Source organism: Aulostomus chinensis, chromosome 4 (assembly GCF_037954235.1).
Source record: "Aulostomus chinensis isolate RoL2024-O1b breed Wild chromosome 4, RoL_Achi_v1.0, whole genome shotgun sequence".
NCBI lineage: Eukaryota > Metazoa > Chordata > Actinopteri > Syngnathiformes > Aulostomidae > Aulostomus > Aulostomus chinensis.
The window spans coordinates 3509617-3534591 of NC_141323.1; the positions used below are offsets into that span (position 1 = coordinate 3509617).

Below are 24975 nucleotides of genomic sequence, written 5' to 3' on the forward strand. Positions count from 1 at the left end.
AATGGACCAACACTGAACACGGGAAACACAGAGGTTAAATACATGAGGGAAAACAAGACACAGGTGGTGCAATCACCCAAGTGAGACACATAAGGTAATCACAGGAGGAGGTAAGGAAGACAGGACATGACTACAAAATAAAACAGGAAACACGAGACAGGGATTGTGAAAATAAAATATACATTAATGATGTTTAAGATTTCCTCTTAATTGAAAGACAGAAATCAGTGTTGTGTTGATCAGAGTTTGGAATAGAAAATAATCCAACCCAGATTAACGCTGGAGTTTCATGGCAGAGGCACGTCACTAACACGCGCCATCACTTCATGACGTTACCCATCAAGCGTGTTTTCAGATTGTCTCATTACCACCGTCGTCTTCTGATGTCTGCTTTTGAATTCAAATATCCGCTGTCATTCCAACCCGTGAAAAGTAGACGGACAGAGAACGTAGGAGAGATCTGAAATGCACCCAAGGTAACTCTTGCAGATTAAGATGGTGGATTAAACTCCAGGGAGTGAAACTCAGTCGAATTGTGTGAGGTTCCACAGAGATTAGAACCTAGATTGACACGGAACGCTTGATGGATAGAAATTCATAAACTGCATCAAAGCACATGTGCTGGAATACACAGAGGAAATCTTTGGGACCAGCAGGTGAAAAAGGAGCACCTCTGTATTTAACTGGAGGTGATAAGAACGTGTGGGTTCTTGAGAGCATTCTGACTGCACACACACACTCTGCTTAACGCGTTTCAGCAGAATCATTTTCTTGATTTTTCCAATGGAGAAGCTCCACACTTGGATGTGAGGTCATGTGACAGCACTTTGATGTCATGAAAGAGTTGATAACTGATTTCGTTACGTTGCAGGTCAACATTTTACATGTGTAAAACACACAGAAGTATCAAAGAAACCAGGAAGGCTTGAAAGATTCTTTGCAGAAATGCTTTTATTAGATGGAACCGATTATTTAGGTCATCTTCTCAAATCCTGATCACACAACTCACAGGAAGTAAACAGGCATCAGGGTCATTCATTCAATGTAGTCAGGTACCTGCTGCTACTTCATAGGGGCTCTTTTCTACTCTATACAAGTCATTTCTAACCAGCTTCTCACCCCGAGGGTGTTACAGTTCTTTATCATTTCTTGTTACTTCCTCAAGTGCTGGAATTTTGTTCTTCATTTTTAGATTTCCAGGCTTCACTCTCAGCAATATACAGTCTTTGTTCTATTATGTGGGGAACATCTGATCAATGTGGAACAAGGAAGAGGCCATCGAAGAGAAACATTTCCAAATAACAACCCTGAAGATCTCCACTGTTTCTGAGATGAATGTTAAAGATTCACTAAAGTCATCACCCTAAAATGACGATTCATTTTACAATTGACAGGGCAGATGATCAGAGGGGTGGAGTTTTTCCCTCCTTCGTGAAGACAAGGGCAGAAGTATGGGTGGAGTTTCTTGGTGAAGTTGCAGCCAGTAAAGGAGTAGATAAGAGCTGCAGTGTCTACGTCATAAAAGGAGACCGCACCCTCGTCATAATCCACAAACACCCCCACCTTCTGAGGCACAGACTTCAGAGACAGACTGACTCGAGGGTCATCAGCAGCTTTGTACCCATTATTCCTCAACATTAGAGCCCAGTAACCTTCCTGAGGGGTGAGTGTGATGCCTCCCTTCCTCTTGCTGGACTCTCTGGTCACTCCTAAATCCCATTTAGTTTTTCCTTTCACCTGAACCTCAAAGTAAAATCTGCCTGAAGAGAAACTCCGCTTTCCTAAGACACCCACACATGTTGAAAATCTCTTTGGATGGTCTGGAACATTCTTCTCTTCATCAACATGGTTGACCTGCTTCCCATCATCGGACAGGAAGAGCTCAGGATGAGCTGTAGAAGGATCAAGAGTCACGTCCTCCTCATACTGCTGGACTCTCTTCAGCTCAGCATCAAACAGCCTCTTCAAGTCTTGACTGAGCTTCTCCTCCAGCTGAGTCACAGCTTTTATCACCATCACGTCATATGATGATGGAGCGACGCTGACGTCTGTCCAGCCTTCGTCTGTCCAGCCTTTGTCTGCTGGAGTAGTTTTCAGGGACGGGAAGCTCTGCAGGAGGTGCAGGTGGTCTTCAGAGCGGGAGAGCTGCTCCACCTCAGAGCTTCTCTCCATCAGCTCAGAGATTTTCTGTTGCAGCTCTTGAATCAAGTCTTCAGCCTGGTTCTTTGCCGTTCTCCGCTTCTCTTCCATGGCCTCCAGGAGCTCATTCAGACTTCTCTCAACAGACTCCTTCAGAGCAGTAAAGATCTGGATAACTTCTTCTATCTTTCTGGATGCATCTTCCTCACTGAGGTCAACCGAATGTTGGATCTCTTGAACCTTCAGTCGTCTCTTCAGGATCATCTGCTGAATTTCAGCCTCAGTCTTCCTCAGCTCCACCACCTTCCCTTCATATTCTTCTTCCAGAGGAACAACATCATGGGTCTTGTGGTCTGAATAAATGCAGTGGAAGCAGACGCACATCTGGTGGGTCTTGCAGAAGAACTCCAGAGGTTTCTTGTGCTTCATGCACAGCCTTCCCTCCAGGTTCTCCACAGGGCTGATCAGCTGGTGTTTTCTCAGGACTGGAACCATCAGATGAGGCTCCAGGTGATTCTCACAGTAGGAAACCAGACACACCAAGCAAGACTTGAGGGCCTTCACTTTGGTTCCAGTGCAGACGTCACACTGAACTTCTCCTGGTTCAGCGACTTGTTGCTGCGAGCTGCCGCTGCAGGCTTCCTGTTGAGACCTCTGCCTTAAGTGAGCGACCGCCTCAGAGAACAAAGTGTTGACTTGCAGCTCAGGTTTGGATGAGAAGGATTTCTTACACAGGGGACAGGTGGGTGAGTCTCTACTATTCCAGTGTGTATTGATGCAGTTCTTGCAAAAGTTGTGTCCACATGGTGTAGAGACTGGCTGAGTGAAGACATCCAGACAGATGGAGCACAGAAACTGATCTTCAGATGGCGGACAGCTGGCAGCAGACATGTCTACAGGCTGAGAGGACAAGTTACAGTTACAGAGTCAAGAGGAAAGCCCAACTTCCATCTTGCTTGATTACATAACAAACCAGGGTGTGTGTTGTTACACTAACATGTTCCAGGGTTCCATTCAGTGGACTGAGTTTCAGTGATTGAATTCTTTAGTTTTAGATTCATGTCGAAAAATACGGTTGAATTTAGAGCAACGTTCACTGAACTCTTCATTCAGGTTTGTGTGATAAACGTCTTTATAAAGACAAACAGACAAAAGCTATGGTGTCGATGTTTCCTGTTGAAGCAGAGTCACTGTCATCAGCTGTACTCACCAGTGTTCCACTCAGTTGATGAGAACCTGACACGAGAACGTTCTTTCCACGGAGACAGAGACGAGCGTGTGGACTGCAGCTCCTTTGTGTTTCTGACAAACTTTCACTTTCATTTTTGCCAAATGAGGAGGAGACTGGTTTGTTGGGTTGCTCCACCTCTGACAGCAGCTGATTGTTTGTTCTTTTATTGTCCTTCTTGAGATGTCATGAAAAACATTTGGCAAAGACGACCATTCTCCCTCTTGCTACTGTTTCCTCAGGCTGTAAATCAACACATGAACTCGTTTCACTTTATTTCATCACAGGTTTCTTCCACAACTTCCTCACATTTCATGATTTTCCACAACTTTGAATTTTTCATCGCCTGCATTGTTTGACAGGAAGTAAACATATATTGAAGTTAAGGAAGAGGTATTTCTCACTCAGCATTGAAGGAAGTGAATGCGTTCTAACATGCAGGTATTTGTGAAGCAACTTTCCATGACACGCAAAAGTTTTTGGGTTTATTTTTCCTAAAACTTCCAGGCTTTGAAATAGCAACTTTTCAAAAGACTTTTCCAGGATTTTCTTGATTGTATGAACCTTTTTATCTCCCTCGACAGTCGCCTCTTAACTCCAGCCTTGACACTGCCAACGTCATTGTTTCATCTGTGACAGTTTTGTTAGGCCTCCGTTACGGGTCAGAAATTCTATGACGAGAAAACCACAGTAGTACTCACAAAAAGCTTTACACAACTTTATTGAAGATTGTGTATAAATACACATGCACATTTCAAATGTAAACCCAAGTGAACTCAAGTGCAGCCAAACCTGGAAACCCCGTTATGTTGTCATGCAAGGATGTCTGGATCTTTACAAAACAAAAGTCCCGAAACAACAGCCACCCTTAAAAAGAAAAAAAAAAACAAAAAAAAAAACCAAAACACCTCCCTGACAAGAGTACAGGCAAGACTTTGCAAACTAGTGTGTATGTGTGGACTGGAGCCACCCACCCACCCCACCCCAACCCCCTACCCCTGATAATTCAGGTCTTGCCAAGGATTTAAATATACTGTCTGTATTATTAAATGCTTACATATAAATAAATAAACTTTATCAAATGTGCACTCACAGAGTGAACTCTTATTTACAGTATTGTATAAGCCTATAGTAGCAGTCACATCTCACTCAGTCAGGAGGGGGTGAGTCGCCCAAAAAGCAAGGCAACGCGGAGACGATGAAGCCCACTGAAGTGTAAGCAGGTATGCTCATGAAGGCATGGTACGTGTCCAATATTCAGAGGCAACGACAGGTAATGCTGCTTGTAATGGAACGACGGGGGCCGCTAGAAAAAGAGAACGTAGGCGCTCCACCATGGAGGACAGTCTGATCAAGACGGATGGAGGAATACCCTGCAACAATGTGCCACGAAATATTTGAACTGGATCATGATCCAAAAAGCTGAAAGGCCTTTTCGGCGGACTCACCGTCATTCCCCTTCCTCAAAGCTCAAGACCACACAGAAGCATTTCACCCCTTCTAGAAGGGACGAGTACCCATGAGTTCATACAGCTAATATCAAAGGCAAAGAACCAGTTGCTAACACATTCAACCAAACCAAGAGAGGGAGCCATGTTAAAAAAAGGAAACAAATCCAAAAGGCATCAACCACATACATCTGGTCAGTGTTCATGTCATTCAGCATACATTCTGGCCCTCTTGTGGATTTTTTTTTTTTTTTTTAAAAGCAGTGGTTGTGATATAAAAAGCAGAGCATTACAAATATGGACATTCGTACATTTGTTGTATGGGGGGGGGGGGGCATGCAAGACAGAGCATGTGATTGTGATGTGCAGAAAAGAAAAAAACAGGCGGCGACAGGTTTGAGATTAAGAGTTAAGGCCGAGGCGATCCATCTGGTGTCAGCGGAATCACCCATGTTCCTAATCTCACAGCGCCTCCGAGATGAAGCAGAGTGCAAAGACGTGGTCAAACTTGGTTAAGAGCTGCAGAGTGTTTGGGATGAAGGATGCAACCTCGAGTCTACGCACCCTGATGAGATTATTCACACTCTCTTGATTGGCGGTTGCAGATTTCATGCTCGTCTAGAATCTGCGGTTTCGGCTCGATCTCGCTCCTGCTTCCTTTTAAGTTCAGGTATGACGTCACCAGCAGAGGGGGCCAGAGAGGCAGCAGAAGCAGGGAGAACACAAACACACTGATAGTCTGATAGAAATGTGAGGTCACAGCAGCGGTAGCAGCAGACGGAGCAAGGACTGTTTGGCTGTTTGACACTTTAGAAAACCGCATCGGCCTGCGCTTTGTGTTAATGTGAGAATACCAACAAAGGCATAAACTGCAGTATGTCTGGCAATAATAACATAAAAAAGTGGATGGTTAGTGATTGTGCAAGTTCAAAACATTTCAGCGCCTCATGAAACCATACAGGGCTCAGTGTTTAAAATATATACAAGGCCTAAATGATACTAAAACGATATGCAGACAATGCATTGTTCTGGACGATGTATAAAAAGAGCAACAGAGAACACAAACGGTGGAGGGAGATTCAGTCGCCTCAGAATCCACCTGCAGTGTCATTTAGACTCTTCACAGAGCAGGTGAGCGCATCTGTTTGAAAAACTAAACAATAAATAAACAAATGGACGTGGCGACGCACTTACACACACACACACACACACACACACACGTACGCACACGCGCGCACACACACACGCACACACACGCACACACAGTGATCCAACCACAGAGGAGGGCCTTGAATTGTTAGCATTGCGTACCCCCGCAGTCCCCTGAACTGACAGCCATCATTCCCAAGGGGCTCCACCTGTTGGCCAGCCAAGTCGCTGGGAGGGGCCTGGTGGCGCCCGCCGCCATACTGTGTCCATATGGCTTTGGATGGAAAGAGCCCAGTCTCTCGCACCATTTATGTGTCCTTGCTTACTTCAGTTGGTTTTCATGGTGACGTCTCGATTAGGCTCCTCCTCTTCCTCCTCCTCCTCCTCCTCCTCCTCTTCTTCGTCCTGCTGCTGCTCGTTGTCATTCTTCCTGCGCTGGTTCTCGTTGAGGTCCTCCTCATCACTTTGAGCAGCGGCGCTGGCGGACGAGGCCCCCAGAGCGGCAGAAGCACCCTTTCTCCCCTCGTCTTCATCGTCTTCCTCCTCTCCTTCCTCTTCCTCCTCCTCGTCCTCCTCTTCCTCCCGGTCGAGTGCGAAGTAGCCGGTGCCTTTCACCGTGTCCTGGCGCTGGTAGAAGAGCACGTAGCCGGCTTTGGACTGGGGACACAAACATCAAAACACGTGTGCAGCTTTACCGCCATTTGTACTGAAACAAACACACACACGCACTCTCATCGTCATCATTTCAGTGACCAATGAACACATTTGTCCAAATGGCAGACAAATATGGACGGCTGTTTTCATGATCTGGAGTTGTATTGTGAGTAATCTACGACTGTCCCATGAACAGATCAGGAGAAACAGATTTCATAGCCTCATCGTGTGGAACAGGACAATGGAGCGTCGTTCTTGCCTTTGATGGCCCACAGAATAATTAACAGATCAGAGAGAAATGCCCTCCTTCTATGGGTGGAGTTGAACATTTTCATGTGACTTATGGCCGCCTCCTAAAATACTCAAACAGGGCCAGCTCTCCCCATCACAGCCATTACCAGTAGAGACTGACCTCTGGTGGCGTTGACTGCGCACTACAATACAAACCCTCCATAGATCACCTGTCTGTTTAGGAGAAAGAGGAGCTTCTGTGTTTTTTACAGTTAAATAAATACTACATACAGCGATGTTCAGCAAACTAATATTTAAAAATAAAAAGGGGAAAAAAGTTAAATTTTGTTTCTGTACCGTTAACACATCGAGCTACAACTTTTGTGTGGGGGTGTGTGGAGACATTACACCACGAATGAAGGCAGAAAAGGGGAGAGAGACGTTTGGCATGAGTGAGGAAGTTTGCGAGTGCTTTTGAGTTGGAATTCTACAGAAATTCTCTCATTTTAATTTGGACTGTAGAGGCTCCCTCAGCACGCAGACGCTTCCCAACGACGAACTGTCCAAACCATCGTCGGCAGCACAGCATAGATTCAACTCAGATGCGAGCCCTCAGAACTGCTTTTTTAATAGCACCTTTGGAGGCTGATGAGAAATCAGACTGGTTGGCAGTGTCACAATTTCATCCCAATTAGTCTCAACGTTGCAAGTCAATGACTTTGATGAATATAGAGTAGGACAGTCGCCTGGCGTTCGTAGACTCACCACTATTTGATCTTCACTGGCAGGAGACACGCTGCTGTCATCAAAGTTGTACCACTTTCCATCATCTTTGTTCTTAGCGTATGCAGTATCTAACCAGGACGGGATTAGAAAGACTCAATTAAAACACATTTACAGAATTACACTGGGATTTATGTAAGAAAGCACTTTGCTTGATTAACTGTTGCTTCAGATACACAAGTTTCCATTTCAGAACTCCTTTCAGGGACAGTTTCTTATTTCAGTCCAGTGTATCAACAGCCCGACTCAAGCAACCAAATATGGTAGCGGGCCACTGCAGCACATATGGGAACAGTATACTGCTCATATATAAGTACCTTCATTCAAGCTGTGTGTGTGTATTTAGAGGAATAGCTCCATTTCTTGTTGTGACTGCAGTGGAAACATTTTGAATAACACAAGCATAGGAATTAGGAAAGCCTTGAGTGAGCGTCAGACTTGCTGAGGAGGTGAGTGATGTCAGCAAAAAGCCGTTCTACTGCCATTCAAACGCTACATTTGTGCCACTTGTTTTCCTGATGCTGCAAAGCGTTGGTGCATAAAGAAACATTTACTCAGCAAAGCACATTAGCAAAACTATTACAGGACAAAGACAGAGGCAACTTCCCTGTTAAATCAGTAGTTAACCGGACTTGTCAGCCATGTCTTGTTTTAGAGAGTAATGACAGACTAAATGTGCCCCTGGAGGCAGCGGTAACCTAAAGGCTCCGTGATATGTGTGTACTGAGTCTTACAGTGGCCTCCGCCCATCCCACCATAGTGGTTGGACACGGCAATGAGGTCGTAACGGCACGGCCCAGCGTTGGGGTTGATCAGGAACTCGGACATGTCCAGATCCCTGCAGGAGAAACACATCATAAGTTGTTACAACAAGCAGGGTAGCCGTCCCCTCTGACCCTCACTAAAATACATGCGTCGCGAATTTCAAACTGGCAGATTATAAAAACTACTACCAATGCTGTACCGCGACTGTATGACTTGGTGTGTGAAAGTCATAGTTGCTTTGATTTGATTTTCAGCTCACCCTCGACTCCCAGTGGACACAAATTTGAAGAAATTCCCTTGAAGTGTTCGAGCAACCTCACGTTAGTCATGGCAGTACAGATATTGTGCCCATTACAGCGACCTTGACCTTTGACCAACACATTTTTTTAGGTCATCCACAAGTCCAAGTGGACATTTGTGACATCACATTAGGAAATTCATGGTGTGTTGGAGGCATAATAGTGAAACATGAAATGTTGCATCACAAGTGTGTGTGTGTGTGTGTGCGCGCACGCATATACCTGAGTGGGAAGTCAACAAGTGAGTCTAGTTTATCCCTCATGTAGCGGCTGTAGGAGAATCGTTTCAGATGGACCACCAGCACCGGCGGCAGGGACCACAGGTCCAGCTTCTTAGTGGCCTGTTGGTGCTGCTTACAGTTTGGACAGTACCTGCAGACACGCGCTCACGTTAGCATCGAGCTACAAGTCGTTCACGGCTGCTTTTGCGGGCGTTGTCTTTCTCACCAAGGATCCTCTGCTCCCAGTTTTTCCTTCGTGGTGAACAGCTCGATGCAGTCTTTCAGCTTGAAGAAAGCTTTCTTCTGAGGCTTGTACTCCATGCTCTCATGCTTATCGAAGTCCTGCCACACACACAAACACAAACAGCTGCTTCACCAAACACTTTCTCAATACACTGCCGTTTCACTGGACATGGATTACATCCTTGTTCCGAAATAGAGCCGGATCATCATTTACTCTGAGGTGGTTGTTCCAATAATAACTTTCAACTGTAGAGCGGTCATGCAGCTATTATAAGAGTTGTTTGCTTTAAGTTCTCTGCTGATTTGAGTGAGGACGCAAATATTTACCATGGAGTTAGAGTGAACCATCTTTCTATCTACCTCACAATCAATCTATCTACATACCTATTTATCTACCTATCTACCCATCTATTATCCATCTATCTACACACACACACATTTTTGTGGTTTCATACTTTTCTTAGACAGTTTAGACAAATCACAGTCAGCTGATCTTCGTTCAACAACAGATGAAAGACACCAAAGACACGCATGCAGAGAGGAGACGAGGTATTAGCTGAAAGAAATCCATCTGTTCGTTCATTTTTCTCCATTCAAACAGAAAATATCCACTAAACTGATGCTGCCATATTTTGTAAAACAACGTTTTTTCCTGCACAGGTTCGTGCGTGCGCTGATGTGCACCGACAATCTAAGTGGACATCCACATCATCTCCAAGACTGGCTTTACCTCTACGACACACTCGTCAAAGTACTTCTTCTTCATCTCTGGTTCCCAGTCCAAAGACAGATAAGAGCGATCTGGAAAAGATAAAAGCCATCTCTGACGATTGTCACGACTCAGCTTTTTGCTTCTCTAATTATTCTCCATTCACAGTCCAGCTCATTATTTAATCCTTATCTGTGAAGGCATTTAAAACATGATCAGTGTTGACTTAAAATACATGAAAACTATGAAAGAACCAAAAAAGATTGAGTGTTTTGTCTTAATTAAGGAAACTTTGTGTAGTTCCTACCGCTGAGTCTGAGGTGTCCCTCGTCAAACCGGATCTGCCGGGTGTCCTCTTTGATGAGGGAGAAATCCGTTTTGCCCATGTTATTGAACTGGAATGTAAAAAGTCTCTTTCTGTTGTGCCCAGTTGTCTGCTGGCCTTTGGTTGAATTCTGTGGGCCGATCATGCCGTTCTCCAGCTCATTGTCCCCACCCACAGAGTCCTCTGACTGGCTGTTGTCATTCTCAGAGGGCAGCTCTTGATCCTGGCTCGACTCGTCATCCTGCTCATCCGTCTCCATCTCACCTGGGATACGGGAAAGCAGGCACAAATTTAAAAAATAAAAAACATCTACTAAAGGTCAAACATTTTAAGGAGAGGTATTTAAAGTGTTTGAGTGTGTAGGTGCCCTCACTTGGCGACCCCTCCTCCAGCAGTCCATTAGTGGCGTTGCCGTTAACTGTGTGTTGTTTGGACGACTGTGTCTCCTCACAATCCTCCTCATCTTCTTCCACAGAGGATCTCACAAACCGGCTGCAATCACAACAGCCAAATGCATGAATACAGTCCGCATTTGGTTCATCAGCAGGTGAAATCGTTCTTATTGTTTAGGAATCAACTGTGTTTCAACCCTTAAGTTTGTTTCTTTTCTTTTCACACAGAATGATGGATAGTTGATACACCTTTCACATCTGGGTTCCTCTGAACCGAACCAGCGATCCCAGAGTTGGAACACTACCAATGCATGAGCTGAGACTTGTGACAACGTAGTATCAAGAGTGTGTACCAGAGACGCAGAAGCAGCATGTTGTAGAGTTTGTCTTCGCTCAGGGTTCTGGGGACGGCGATGAGGAAAGGCTGTCCGAACAGTGGCGTGCTGGTGTGGTTGTAGCCTGACTGCTTGTACTTCTCCCTCAGGTGCACCGGGATCACCACGTGGTCTGTGTCCTCCACCCTGTTCACTGCCACCTCAAACCTACAGAGGATGGGGTCATGCCATTACACTGGTGGATAAGAAGGAGGTGATGTGCAATCCTAATCCCTGCGCATTTGTATTCTTGACTATTGAGGACGTCATAGTGCTGACATCATCGTCACGGTATAACGAGTGACATAATTACTTTTTTTTAAATCGTACACAAAGGCTGTAATTATCAAAACATGCTGCCTATTCAATCAGTAGATGTTGCAGCCTGAACAGTCAGATTTTGATCATAGTACAGATTGCTGCTACAGAATTTGCTGAAGAAGTTATTGTATGATTATTGTGTACAATATTGCAACAAAAAAGGCAAATGACATCATGAGTCTACTTGCTTGGTTGTAAAGAAAAATAGACCCCAAAAATGATCATTTTGAAATGTGTACTTTCCGACTCAAAAATCGAAACAAAACAAAGGAAAATAAAACTTGAGTTGTTCGTGTGTGGATACATAATAGCACAGGCTGACTTCGCAACTCAATCCTGCAGTACTCACACGTAGATATCGTCTCTCTCCATGATGCTGCTGAGATTCTCGTTGGTGGCAAAGATTCGGTGAAATCGGTGGTTGTAGATGTCTGTTACAATCATCTGAGGAATGAAGTTAGATGGAAACTCAAGTTGAATAATTAAAAAAAAAAAGATATGTAATAGAGGACAACTATACGGATATTCTATAACTGGACGTGTGCACAATAGAACCAAATCTGCAGTGGAAAGCGAACGGGAGTAAATTTGTGGTAAAATCATATCCATTAGCAGCACCCAAGGATGACTATTACAATCCAGCAATAGGCTAGTAAATTTGATGGTAAAACAATTTAACCTATTCTTCTGGAGCTGATGGTCAAAGTGAGTCCTTCTCATCTCTACTGAGATGGGGAACTTGCAAAAACAAACAAACAAACAAACAAACAAACAAACCAATCTGTGCTGGGACAGGTAAAAACTGACTTTGGTTTGGCTGTGAGTTGAATACCTTCTCAGCAGGCACCCCAGAGAGGCTGGAGAGAGAGGTGCACAGATCAGAGATGTAGCCCACCTTTGGCACAGTCAGTTTATACTGGAGAAACAAGCACATCAGCATTGGGAAAGGACATCATGACACTGAGATGTTACCACTTTCCTGTGTGTTGCATGGTACCTGCGTGGGTTTGGCCAGAGGGTCCAGTCGGACCAGATACACCTCCAGTGTCCGCTCCTTCTTCATAGGTAGAGGCAGGGTCAAGTAGCAGAAGGGATCAAAGGTCACAGAGACTTTAGAGCATACAGGACACACCAAGGTGGATTTAAAAAGGCCATGGAAGATGTCCACAATGATCGAGTCGTTCCTCTTGATGTGGTTCTCCCATGCCTCCTCTGCCACCACCTGGGACAAACAAAAGGACAGAATGTAAAAATGAAAACAACATGGCAACACAAAATTACTGTGCCTTAATTAAACATAAAACACCGATCCTAGAGAGCGACTCTTCAACTTGACCATCACCAAATACTAAAATATAGTAATTAAGTTGGCAACAGAATAACAAGTCATATAATCTAACCTTATCAGGACGGCCGTTAGCGTCCTTTAGCTGTATGTACGGCTTCTTCCTGATGCGGTTCAAGTCTTCGTGAAGGCCGTCTAGGAGGAAGGCCAGCAGCTCATGAGAGTCCTGCTGCTGGTAGCCAGAGAACTGAGGGGCGAAGCGGCCCACCTGGGTCTGTAGGACGGAAACACACACACACACTCAGATTAAAAAAAGAACAGAAGAGGCTCAGCTATGCATCAAATGGATTCATTGTGCTGTCACTAAACAGAATGTTCCCTGGTGTTTTTTTAGACATCCAATCCCACAGGGCAGATGTAAACTTCATGTATCTTTGACTCATGATGCAGGCATTTCTTGGTCTGCTACTTTCCTATTTGAATGTCCATCTTTGCATTGCAAGAGGTATTTTGTCTTTCTGCTCCAACCGGCTGTGCAGAAATGTGAAAGAAAACTATGGTATTGATTTTACAGTCTCTCCTTTCCAAAGAGGAGTACACTGCGGTGGTGGACTTCCATTGTTTTTCCTCTTCAATCTTTATTGCAGGTAGTCACCTTGAAAGGCCTTGGGGTGACATAGCTGAATTTGCCCGACCACAGCTGCTTGATGAGCTCAGCATAGGCTCTGGCGATTTCTCCCTTCATGCCCAGCGGGTTGTCCTCATTCAGCTCATCTGTGTACTTATCTTTGAGGAAGTAGTCCGTCAGAGGTGGAATATTGCTTAAACACTGAGGGCACAGAAGAACAACAGAATACAGATCATCACAAGGTGGATTCAAGGACACAATGCCACCTGAACTGTGCACCCCACCCCTTATAGCCATGTAAAATACCAACTCTATCACAACCATTTTCTAAATGACTGCTGTAAAATGTACAGCTTGATGCCGAAATAAATGAAAAACAAACATTAAGCATCTCAGAAATATATTTTGGAAACTATGTGCCTCCAACAATTTCAAATCTAATACCAAGTAATCTCTTTGGTTTAGATCTGCCATCCCCAAACTTTGAGTCAGATCCTGAAATTGGTCAATAATGCTCTTGTTCATGGTTTATGTTACATCCGGAACAATTTTATGATATGTTGTTTCATTTTGCTCCTTGTTAATAGAAGTGGACTCTTATATTATTCACTTATATTAAGTGAAAGTGCTGGATGTTGTTTGTGACGTGCAACCCTTTCTGTTCATTTAGAAGTGCAGCAATATTACGAGGTAGCAGGAAATGTAATATTACACTGAAGAAATGTTATGACTGCACTCCTTGCACTTGCTGACATTCCTTACAGCTTCCATGTTCTCATTTTATGTTCTCAAGCTGAAAAAGTTAAGAGAGATCTTACAACTATTACTTTTCTTGTAAAGAGTCATGTCCCCTTCAGGGATAAACAATGGCGCTTGTACATATCAAGTGCAGTCATACACACTCCTGTAATAAACAGCAGCTTTCCAGTATTGTTTATGGAAAACAAAGACAAACTTGCTTGTTTTTCTTACAGCGTGCTGAGATCCTAGCGGGCATGCTTGTTACCTGCACAGCAGAGTTCATGAAGCAGGTGTTGCCGAGGTTGGACAGTCCACAGAGGCCCGAGCGCTCGCTCTGCCTGCTCTGATCCGAGTAGTCATAGCTGTTGCTGTAGGGGTGGTAGGACGGTAGACTATAGCTCGAATTCTTCACACTACAATGAACAAATAAACAGACAGCCAAGTGAAACCAGGTTGGACAGTTGTTTGTCAAGAAAGAGTCTGTCAACCATGGCATTGTGTATACAGTATATGCCTCATTTAGTATTCTGAGCAGTTTTTATGAAGATAAAGCTCCTATATATTAGACAATGTCCAAAAAAGACCACCAGAGAAACATTAGCTTCCGCTATTTCCTTTTTGTGCAAAATTACAATAAGGTTAGGCCTGAGCAGACCTCGGGGAAGGCTGCAAGGCAGTGTTGCTCGTTTCTGGCTCCCACTGGTCGAGGGAAACAGCTGCGATGGCAGTGGAAGCACTGGCCTCACAGTTGAGCACGCGGTGGTCCACCCTTCTGCTGTCCAGCTCCACCGCCTCAGACCTCAGGCACCACCAGCAACACAGGAGCATGACATCTCAGCCCCGCCCCGGCCCATGCCGGCCCGCATGTCCGTACAAAACTCAACAATCAGCAGCCTGGATGATATTCACTCAAGGACCAGTGCATGCAGAGCCTGTTTCTTTAGTGGCCAGGAAGAAGAGTACAGTTCCAGTATGAGTCCTGACTGTAACCCAGCACACACCGTACAACTCCAAAGACAGTTTGAATATAGTCCAGTACAAGTTTAGACTTCCCCGTCTAGCAAAGGCCCACACGCAAAAGCACTCTCTCCTCCACTCAATTCAGAGATAACTAAGCATCTCTCCTCTTCTCCCCCTTCTTCTTTTTCGAGCTCGTCCACCTGTCATCTTGTTATCCTCTCTGCCTCAGATGCTTGTCCTGTCCTGTGCTGTCCTCTGGTCTTGTGCTCCTCCCTCTGGCCTGCCTGCTGCTCTCCGCCGCTCTACATCTACCGGCAGATATTTATAGCAGCAGCAGCAGCATCGGCGGCAGCAAGGATGCTCAAGAGTACTGCTACCGAAGCTAGAGGTGCACAGAGAGAGGCGGGGCGAGGCAGAGAAAATGGGGGGAGGGGCGGTCAGTGGGGGAAGGAGGGGGGGGGGGGGTCTGCTGGAAGAGAAATGAGATGGGGATAGAGGGAGCAGCTGATCCACTGCATCCAGCTGAGGCTGCAGTATTCACAGGCCGGCTCCCTCATATAAACACCAGCTAACACATTCACTCACGCCAACACACCATTTATCACTTTTTCTTACACTTGTATTGCTTTCGCACTACTCTTTGCCCTTCTGCATGGAGGATACACCCTATGAGACTCACATTTGCACTCCTCCTGAGTGAATCACACACTTTGACACTCCCTCTTGCATCCTCTTTAATATGCCATGGCAGTTGTACGAGAGCTTTTAATGGAGGAGAGGGGATGTCCTGAATTAATCAGCCAAAACCTGAAGAAAGTGCCATTTTTACGACACTCGCTGGCCGGTATATGTGTCTGGAGGCAGGCGAAGAGAGGAGTAGATGAAATGCGTTCTGAAGGTCACTTAGACTGCGGAACGTGTGCATGGCGATGAGCTCAGGGGAGAGGAGAGGTAAAGAGAAACTGGCAGAATCGGGGGGGGGGACGCTGCCTCCTTAGACAGTGACACTGCTGTTACCGAGCATTGCTACCGAAGCTAAACAGGCCACGCTGCAAATCCAAACGTGTTACGTAATGCAGGAATATTACATATTAAAAAAAGGCCCCATGCATAATTCACAGGAAACAATGGCACTGGAGCTACAGTCAATCAGGGACAGAAGAGCTACTGAGAATTTCGGCTGAGACTGAAGAGACAAAGATGCTACTGCTGTCAAAAATACAATGCAGATGTGTAAAATGACAATATGAAGGCATGCTCTTAAAGTGCAGGAAATTGATTCATTGAAGAATTGATTCATAGTGATTATATGGGGGGGGAGAAGCAGTAATATTTTTGAAAGGTCTAATACATCCAAAGACACACTTCACACATTAGAAGCATGCAGTAAATCACACACATAAAGTGGAAGGAGAGGAGAGTAAAGTCTCTGGACAGCAGAGGTCGACAGCTCCACCCACAGTGGAACAGTGCTCTCTAGCACACAGAACCCTCATGTTGATACAGCAGGATTTTTCAAACAAAAAAGAAACAAGACTGTTGAAAAAGAAACTGAGCTCTGGGTAAGCTTGAGATGATTTACCTCCACGTGCCTTCTCCTCAGATTTTTAACAAAGATGTGCAAAGAGTTCAGATGATTCCGACAGGTTTTAAAAGACATCCGTAGGTAGCACTTGGGCTGCATGATCAGTGATACTCTGACTGATCAAGAAATCAACAACTATATTTTGATATTTCTGAAAATACTGAGGATTGAACACCAACTCCATAGTTTTCAGAGCAAAAGGGAGATCTTTTGTCATACCAAAAATGGAAATTCCACTAAGAAATAAGCTTCAAAGTAGAGGATGGAAAACATGGCTGCAGTTGAAGTTTTGGACTGTGTGCTGTGTGCGATGATGTGTGCAACAGATGAATAAAAAAATTAAAATGAAATTAAAAAACAGAACTGCATCATTTTTTTTCAGCCACCATGGACATGAGCCCTGACCTGCTACGAGGCAACCATAATTGTTTGCCTGAAAAAAAAATAAGCGATGATGCCAACAAGAAAAGTTCTGTGGCTTTCAACTAGAAGGTCTCGAAGCTGTCGCAACAAAAAAGGTGGATCACACTTAAAAAGCCCAGTGAGATGCTTCTTCTTGATGCAGCCGCATACACCTGCTCCTGATTCATAAGGTGAAAAGATAACACATGAACGCGGGCCACAAGTAACAGACTATGAAGTTGCATGGTTTCTTTTCCGTCTTTATCATTGTTATTTCTTCATTTGCAGCCTTCATGGTACCACGATATTTAACCCTGGGATTTTTCAACTTGTATGATGGAACTCTCATGCTTGGTGGAAGCGATCTGATCAGCGGACTTTTGGCCTGGTGCCAGCTGTTCTCATGCTGATGTAGAGGTGTGATATGAGATCGAGTCTGCACTGGGTGTTCTATTTTGACCAGATGTTCTGCCATTCCTGTTTGACGTGCCGTCTCTGACGTCTGGCAGCTTGACGCAGCTTAAGGTTAAAAAAAGAAAGCAGGGACGTATTTTAAGCAGAGGAGAGTCAGCATGCTTCTGAAATGTGCTGCGGCACGTCTGGTAGAAACCCAGGAATTGTCTTGATCGCTCGCGATCAACTGTGGTGGACGCAATGCAGCAGATGAAGTTGTAGCTGCACTCCACAAAATAACGTTGATATTTTGTGACATGAATATTGTTGTTACACATTTATACTAACACCAAGAGGGATCCGTAAACTAGCGTTTTGCCACAATCATGCAGCCCCAGCAAACGCAATCAATCAGGAAGACGTGTCGTCAGATGTGAATGAATGCTGACTGTGCTACCCAGAGGCACCAGTGGGTCATTACTAGAGAGCACTGCTGTCACTGAAAAAAATTCTGAAGAGATCAATTCCATGTAAGCCCCTCCCCTCCCTGCTGTCAGCTCTTGCAGATGAAACTGCTTCATCAGGAGATCGCGTTAAGCCCCACAGCCAGAGACAGACCTGGGCATAGTCTGACCAATACTGGGATAGTGCTTCTTTGAGAAGCGACAGGAATGAGAATAATTTAAGCAGAGTTGAGAAAAAGTTTTAGCTAACTCAAGAAATTTCTTTGGGTAGTTTTTTGTGCCTGTGGCAGCAGCCACTCACTCTCAACTCTGGCCAGGTTATGGTTTTCCATGCTTAGCTACACTGTCAGCTCCATCTCTGGCTGCTGGCATCCATAACCACCCCTCAACTACTCAACCCACTACTAAGCCTTACTTCCTGCTGTTGAAGCTGCTGTTATGATTGTTTGTGAGAGATGAAGGCGAGATCTTTGGCAAAGCAGAGAGATTGGAAGCACCAGATGACCTTCAAAAGATAAAGAATAGATAATGAGTTAGAGGAGAGAAAAATAAGTTCCAGAAAGGTGTCACTTAAACAAAACAGAGATGATTTAAAATAAAGATGTCAGCAACAAAGGCTCAAGCAAAAGACTGAGGCAAAGTTGAGGATCTTTTTTTCTTTTTGAAGATGAGGTGTGGTGACATAGTAGGGAGCTTCTAATTCAAATGATTGCACGGTTCCAAACAAGGAATTGTGGTGCTGTGTTATATCACATTACACTGACCACCGTCGTTAGTAATTCAATAATAATTCACAATGTGACCGTTGTGTCAGATGATGGTAGTGATTGGATACGGCGTGGAAAATGTGTTCCATGTGTGAGGATGACTAACTTCTTCCTTCAGTCAGTAAAGACATAAACGCCAGGACCTGCGACGTTCACTCACTTGGGTGCTGCAGAGCCTCGGGGCCACGTGCCATCCTCATTCTTCTGCTCTATTACAAGAACCTGTCAGAGACAACAAAGGAAATGCTGAAGATACAGAAACAGAGAGCCTTTAATCATCTGCTCATCTGCAAGCCAAAGAAAACGCTTGTTTAAATGTGTTTATTGGGATTGTTGTAGATGAAGTAACGGCTTAAGTTTAAGGCATTTGGCAGATCTGAGCATAGTCGAGTGCTGCAGGAGTCAGTCTCACAACCCTAAATAAGTTCGTATTTTCTGAATGGATTTTCAGTTAAATCCCTGAAATGAGGTTTAAGACAAATCATTTCGCTCTACAGAATGAAATACACCATGAACAGGTGAATTTTGAAGCTTTTAAGCGTCTTCAAAACACAGCTGTAAAGAAGGTAAAGGGGACTACAGAGGTTGTCACAGATATTAAACGTTAACAAACCAAAAACAGAAGCAGCTCAAGGATTGTCAGTGGTGGAGTTCCTTTGCAGCAGAACATTAGCTTTGTAATTCCAGCAATTGAATTTGGGCTTCCAAATCACAAAAGTGGTCATCATTTTTCAGAGACACAGATAATGTTTTCTGCGTTAATTCTACTCAGCAATTTCACACTCCATTGGAACCTGTGGATCACTTTTAGGTTAGCCTGCAAAACAACATCATCCCTGCAGGACAGATTACATTCTGACAGGGAGCCCCTCTCTCCACAGCTGGCAGTTGCTTTGAACCTGTTGTTTATTTTCTTTGCGTCCTGTAGTAGCAGCTACTTTGGAACGATGACCATTCCCGTCAATGCCAGCTTGTGGCCAGGTGTCAGGTCTTACATGTGACTCTATAATTGAGTGCCGCCATGTAGATGCCAGGACATAGAAACACATTTTAAGCAGCTTAAAGCAGGAGGTTGAGTGCTTTACTTAGCTGCTTGGAAAACAGATGTTGTGGGTGTCAAAGCTGTAAGCATCTCATCACGGGACACCCACACCATAAGCAGCATAACTCCAAATTCACTTGAGCATCTTTGCTACTCACACATACAGGAGAAGTTTGTGTTTGGCTAGTTAAGTTCTTCGTTTTGTTGCACATGTCTTTCTGACCGTGCAGTGCCTAGGAGTCTTTATCCAGGAGAGAAAATCAGTAAGAAAGACTGTGATGAAAGAAACAAGACAACCTCTCAACTTTAACCATGAAATATGAGGAAACTCGTCACACTACGTTTGAATGATTTCATGGCAGATCGTGAAGAACCAGGACAACGATATCGACAACCAGTTTTGTGTCTGACAGAATGCAGGACTGAGATTTTGTTAAGCTGCCTTCTGATGGAGTCGAAGGAACAGCAGACAAAGAAAGATTTCTGATGCAGCTTTTCTCTATTGTGACCTAAAAAGCCTGACTGAGAGAGAAAGTAAATGTGGGAAAGCCGAAAAACAGACACGAGTGACTGAAATTAGTGAAGAGTTTCAATGAGGTGAAGAGCGATACAATAGCACTGAGTATCTACAGGTATAAACATGTTCAATTGGAACACTTAAAGACGTTTCTAATATCCATACAAACGATGTTTAAGAAGGAACTTGCCATGGAAATCTCCACCAAAAGGTTGTTTTTTTCTTTTTAAACTAAATGCACAGTTAGTCATTAATAATGAGTTGCTTAAAACAATCTAACAAATCTAGACTTGAAAATCTGCCATTTGGGTCCACACTGTACCAAAAGTGAAACCACCAAGAGTCATTCTGAATCCATTTGTCATTAAATTTCCCTGAAGCTACACCTTAGTTTAACCAGGAAATGTCAACTTAGGAAATTTAAACGCTGCACAAACTGGAAATCGTTCTTTGTCATTTCTTATTATTATTTTCATCTTTCAGACTAGATGTCACATCACTACTCTTGTAGTGATGTGACATAAACTTTTTCAGACCCATCCAAACTGAATTCAGGGCAATCTAATAAATTTTAAGGCCCTTTTATTTTAAGACTTTAAAGTTCGCAGCCCAATCCATTATTTTTATTGTGCGCTGAGGGGGAAAAAAAACCTTAATATCCAGCGAAACTGCAGATGTCAATATCTGCAATAATAATAATAATGATTATTATTATTACTATAAAAATAGACTTATATAGTGCATTTCTAGACACCCAATGATGCTTTACGAGGAAAATAGAGAGATAAAGCTAGCGAAGTCCCTACCTGTCCTTGGTAGAGGCCGGCGTCTTGGATGGTGCTGTCAGGTTTGTTGAGAGGCTCGAAGGTGTTGCTCATGTACCGGTTCCAGAGCCTGGTCTCTTTCTCATCAGGGATGCTGAACAGCTTCCTCATCTCCTTCTCTATTAAGTCTACAGCACAGAATGGGGGACAAAAGCCTGGAGATGACACTGCTGTGGTTTTGTACTGTGATAGGGAGTTCAAGTTCACGAGGATCTTTAGTGGTAAGGACTAAGAAATAATAAGTGAGGGTAAAATCAGCAGCGAGGTGAGAAAATATCATTGGTATATTATACCTGCGTGCAGAGGGGTTCACTTGAGTGAGACCTGCAGTATTGATACCCAGAGTCGTACCTATTGTGTCAGCTTTACTGAAGCGTCTGGTGATCACGTTGTCCATGTTGCTGTCTTCACACAGCTTCAGCTCTGTCAGGTACACCTCCACCTTGCAATGCTTCACAAACATACCCTGTTCCACTACCTGTAAACAAAAAGAAAAGGCAGGATAATCATCTAATCAAAGACAAACGTATGTCTGGTACACAGATGTCAACATCAGCAGATAATCCAGGACTGTTGGTAATAGCTGAGATTGCATGAAAACATGTGAATGCAAGAATAGACACACATCCAAACCAATGAGGGAAGGCGCTACACTGAGAAACAGAAAAAAAAACGCTTACACATATTCAGTCTTTAATTACACCTGGAAACATACAACTCAGCAATTGCTGCTCAAATGAGAGAGGCATAGTGAGAAATTAGGTTGATTCCAAAAAACTTTGACCCATTTATTTGCAAACGTCACATCTGGAATACATTACCAGCACCAAATAAATGTGTGGAAATTTTAAACATTATACAACAACATTGCCTCCTGTTTGTCATACAAACTTAGTGAGGTTGTAACAGACGTGAACCAGAGAATCAACACCAGCAAGCCACCATTTATTCTTTCACGAGAGACTAATATGCCTCCAATTCTGACCATGAATAGTATTTCTGCTTATCAATCATACTGCTATAATCTAGCAGTGGCAGTGTTTCTCTTGGATAAGAACATAAAGTTTGCTGCCCTGGCTGCCACTCAGCTGGTGTCCTGATAGGAACAGTGTCAAGAGTGAAGCGCCTAAATTAGCAGCACCTTGTGGAAACAGCTGAGGGGTCCCAGCCTATTTATTTCACCCCTGAGCCCCTCCAACACACACTCATATATACACACAGAACCAACTTCACAAAAGTCCCGGAGAAATGCAATCATCATGCACACACATTCGCACACACTCACACACACAGCTCAAATCTCCCCCTACCCCTCCCTTTCCCAAACCTCAATCCCCAGTGAGCCCATTCTACACCCGAGCACCATCCATGTGTTGGTGAGCTAGGAGAAAAAAGCCCAAGTCATCTCCAAACTCTGACAGAATCTCACAGATCAGGGCTGAGCCAAAACCTTTTACCCCACCCACCCCTCTCCTCCCATCCGGGTAAAGCCATGCTCACTCGTGTCAGAAGCCCTCACTCTGCTTCTGTCAGAGTGACCTCAGCTGGCCTTCTTCCACTTCAAAAAACAAGGACACAAATGAGCACTCCACCGGTGCTTGCAATCGAAAGAGGGTAGAAAAACCGTAGCGCCACACCTAGAATCCTCTAGTGCCCCCCCCACTCCCTGCCAGCACCTCATGACACCCCCAAGGAAGAAACAGAGTTGAAAAAATATATAATGAACCTCCTTCATGTTGTGTCGCGCAGATCGCTCCATGTAGCTTTTCACTCATCCAGAACGTTGCCTGAAAATAGAAACCCTGCAGCCACCCGATACGTTCCACATACATGGCAATATGGGAGGGTCAACGGTAGAGAGGAGACAGACCGGGAGAGCGAATGATAGACACGGGGGGGTGCTTTACAGCAGCCATGATACAATGACAAGCAAAATATTAAGCTGGCATGTAACGTTGTGGCTTTCATCATTAAGTGAGCTACTATAAATACAGCTGTTCAGGGGCTTGCTTAATGAAATCAAAACCTGTCATTTTCTCATTTAACTGAGAAAAAAAATAATGCATTTCATGATGTGAATGAATGAAAAGCTGGAAATGCTTCCCTCTCATGGGCATCCGAATACACTGGTAAACTAACATTCACCAACATTTCCTGCTTCTGTACTTTGTACGTCCTCATTGCATCGAACTCAACATTTAATAAATGTGTAAGAGCCAGCAACAGAACCGTTGTATTATTAGCTGACGTGGTCCATGTGTGATAATTATCAATATCACATTCAAATGTACATCGATCTTGACACCCTGTATCCAAACCATACTCTCAGAACACTCCATAGCTGGTAGCCACAAGCATTACAACACAAAAAACTGCAATAGCTGATTAGCCCAACTATTATCTAGACAGCAAGCCTGACAATCCATAAAAACACTTATTTGTTGATGCGAATGACTGAACACTTACCTTGCGCGCAATTGGTTCCTGACCCTCTGTCAAGCCGTACCAGCTGACCAGTTTATTCCAGCCCTCTGTTGGAACCAGGATGTAGTCAAGCTCATCAATGAGGTGTTCCTTGATGGCCAGAACATCCCCGTCTAGAGACAGAGAGGGGAAAGGGGTTCAAAACAGGTTTGCAGACAGAGAGAGGTAACAAAACACACACTCTGTCTCACACAGCTCACAACAAAGAATAAAGGTATGCTGGAGAGCTTTCTATGAGGCTTTCAAAAAAAAAAAACTAACAATAATGATGTTTTGTTTCCCTTTGTTGCTTCTTCCAGAAAGACATCTGGACTTTCTGGTGGGTGAGGTTGTAAAAAGTAGCTCAATGAAGTTCTACAAGAAATTTCAGATCTAATGGGGGAGGCACCATTTATCTTACCTCTGAGAAGACCTGAGTTATCAACTGGTCCTGGGTAGACATTTTGGTCACCCATTTGGTATTTGTCCCAACTGTCAAATCCCACATATTTCTTCCACTGTTTGAACCAGTGACTGTCCACCAGGTACCTGCAGCAGATAGAAGTGGAAATGTTTCAGTTCTGGTGACGAGAGATGTTGAAACGTTAGCAGACCAAGACTGCTTCAAGAGCACCTTTAGCAAATAGCAACACAGCTAAAAATGTAAATCAAAAAGGCTTTTATATTTCGTCACGCAATGTCAACGGTGACGATAACAACGTTTCGGGTTCGCAGTCAGGTAGCGTCCCCGTGTCTGATTTTGAGAGACAAACATTATTGACAAGTTAACAGGAGGTTAGCAATGTTGTCGCCGGAATGAGTTCGGGTTGCTACATGCCTGGCCAGCTGGCTCTGAGATTTTGACAGGTGCTTCTTTTCGACTCCGCCCTGCAAAAGTCGGCGGATGAACCCACTGACAGCCAACCCGCTCGGAACTTCGATAGGCTAATCATTTAGCCGTTAGCTGTCTAGCTATCTCAATCAAACGGGATTATTCGGGGGGGGGAGGGAGCATTAGAGAGTGAAACCTAAATATTAATTCAATGGCAAATACAACCGCTTTAAAGCGATGAGTGAGTTACACGCGAGTATGAGTAATACATTTGCCAGTCCCATAGCTAGCGTTAGCCTAGCCACCGCTAGCCTGCTAAACGGACACACATGAAGCTGACAGGCTCCAGTCGGCTAGCTCGGAGCTAACTGTCAACACGGCCCGTCACCTCGGCTTTCTTATCCTTCATGGCGTTGACAGCCTCGGCAGAGGCAACTGACGGCCACGCAGTGTCTTTGAAACGCTTCAAGCTGAACCCTTACCAGGTGTCTCCCTTTCTTAGTTGTGTTTTCAGTAGAGCCGCGACCTCTCCTCTCTGGGTATCCAGATCGGCCGCTCCTCCTTCCGCCATCTTTCCTCGGACATCACCCGTTGCATGCCGGGAAAGTAAGGGGCGTACCTGAGGCACGTTGTTGGTGACGAAAGAGTGACGCTTCTACTTCAGCCAATCGTCAGGAGAAGCAGGACACGCAGTGGTAAAATTGTTCTAGAAAACTTGTTACGCAGTGTTCCAAGCGCAGTCCTTTAATATTAAAAAGGAATCGTTTACAAATGGGTCAGACATATAAACA

General features: G+C 44.3%; 2 protein-coding genes across 4 annotated transcripts; both read right to left on the reverse strand.

Moving 5' to 3' along the window:
- Positions 1-941: 941 nt before the first annotated feature.
- On the reverse strand, positions 942-3501 carry LOC147262336 (E3 ubiquitin-protein ligase TRIM21-like). The gene is made up of 2 exons (XM_086201094.1): positions 3350-3501; positions 942-3039 (listed from the first exon to the last, which is right to left on the reverse strand). Exon 2 carries the CDS (start codon positions 3028-3030, stop codon positions 1339-1341), a length of 1692 nt encoding a protein of 563 aa, XP_086057220.1. The 5' UTR covers positions 3031-3039; positions 3350-3501; the 3' UTR covers positions 942-1338.
- A 51-nt stretch (positions 3502-3552) lies between these two features.
- Positions 3553-24791, reverse strand: usp15 (ubiquitin specific peptidase 15). 3 transcript variants are annotated; one of them, XR_015112355.1, is made up of 23 exons: positions 24667-24791; positions 23774-23901; positions 23356-23486; positions 21241-21367; positions 20872-21017; positions 18667-18728; positions 18155-18244; positions 14201-14348; positions 13222-13395; positions 12682-12840; positions 12279-12503; positions 12114-12197; positions 11631-11725; positions 10940-11128; positions 10568-10686; positions 10177-10458; positions 9891-9961; positions 9144-9259; positions 8919-9068; positions 8367-8470; positions 7615-7703; positions 3932-6621; positions 3553-3610 (listed from the first exon to the last, which is right to left on the reverse strand). XR_015112355.1 is itself a non-coding variant. In XM_086201093.1 (22 exons), exons 1-22 carry the CDS (start codon positions 24753-24755, stop codon positions 6292-6294), a joined length of 3108 nt encoding a protein of 1035 aa, XP_086057219.1. In that variant the 5' UTR covers positions 24756-24791; the 3' UTR covers positions 3885-6291. The 3 variants fall into 3 exon arrangements, 1 of the variants encoding a protein (XP_086057219.1); XR_015112356.1 differs by lacking the exon at positions 18155-18244; XM_086201093.1 differs by lacking the exon at positions 3553-3610 and having other exon boundaries at positions 3885-6621.
- Between the last annotated feature and the right edge of the window lie 184 nt (positions 24792-24975).

Excerpts from the sequence above, each read along its gene's own strand:
- usp15 (XM_086201093.1), bottom strand. The coding sequence starts at position 24,755 with ATGGCGGAAGGAGGAGCGGCCGATCTGGATACCCAGAGAGGAGAGGTC. Across the intron at positions 10,459-10,567 it reads GCTGGAGGAGGGGTCGCCAA|GTGAGATGGAGACGGATGAG; the intron begins GTGAGGGCACCT and ends CCCGTATCCCAG. Across the intron at positions 9,260-9,890 it reads TTGACGAGTGTGTCGTAGAG|GACTTCGATAAGCATGAGAG; the intron begins GTAAAGCCAGTC and ends TGTGTGTGGCAG.
- LOC147262336 (XM_086201094.1), bottom strand. The coding sequence starts at position 3,030 with ATGTCTGCTGCCAGCTGTCCGCCATCTGAAGATCAGTTTCTGTGCTCC.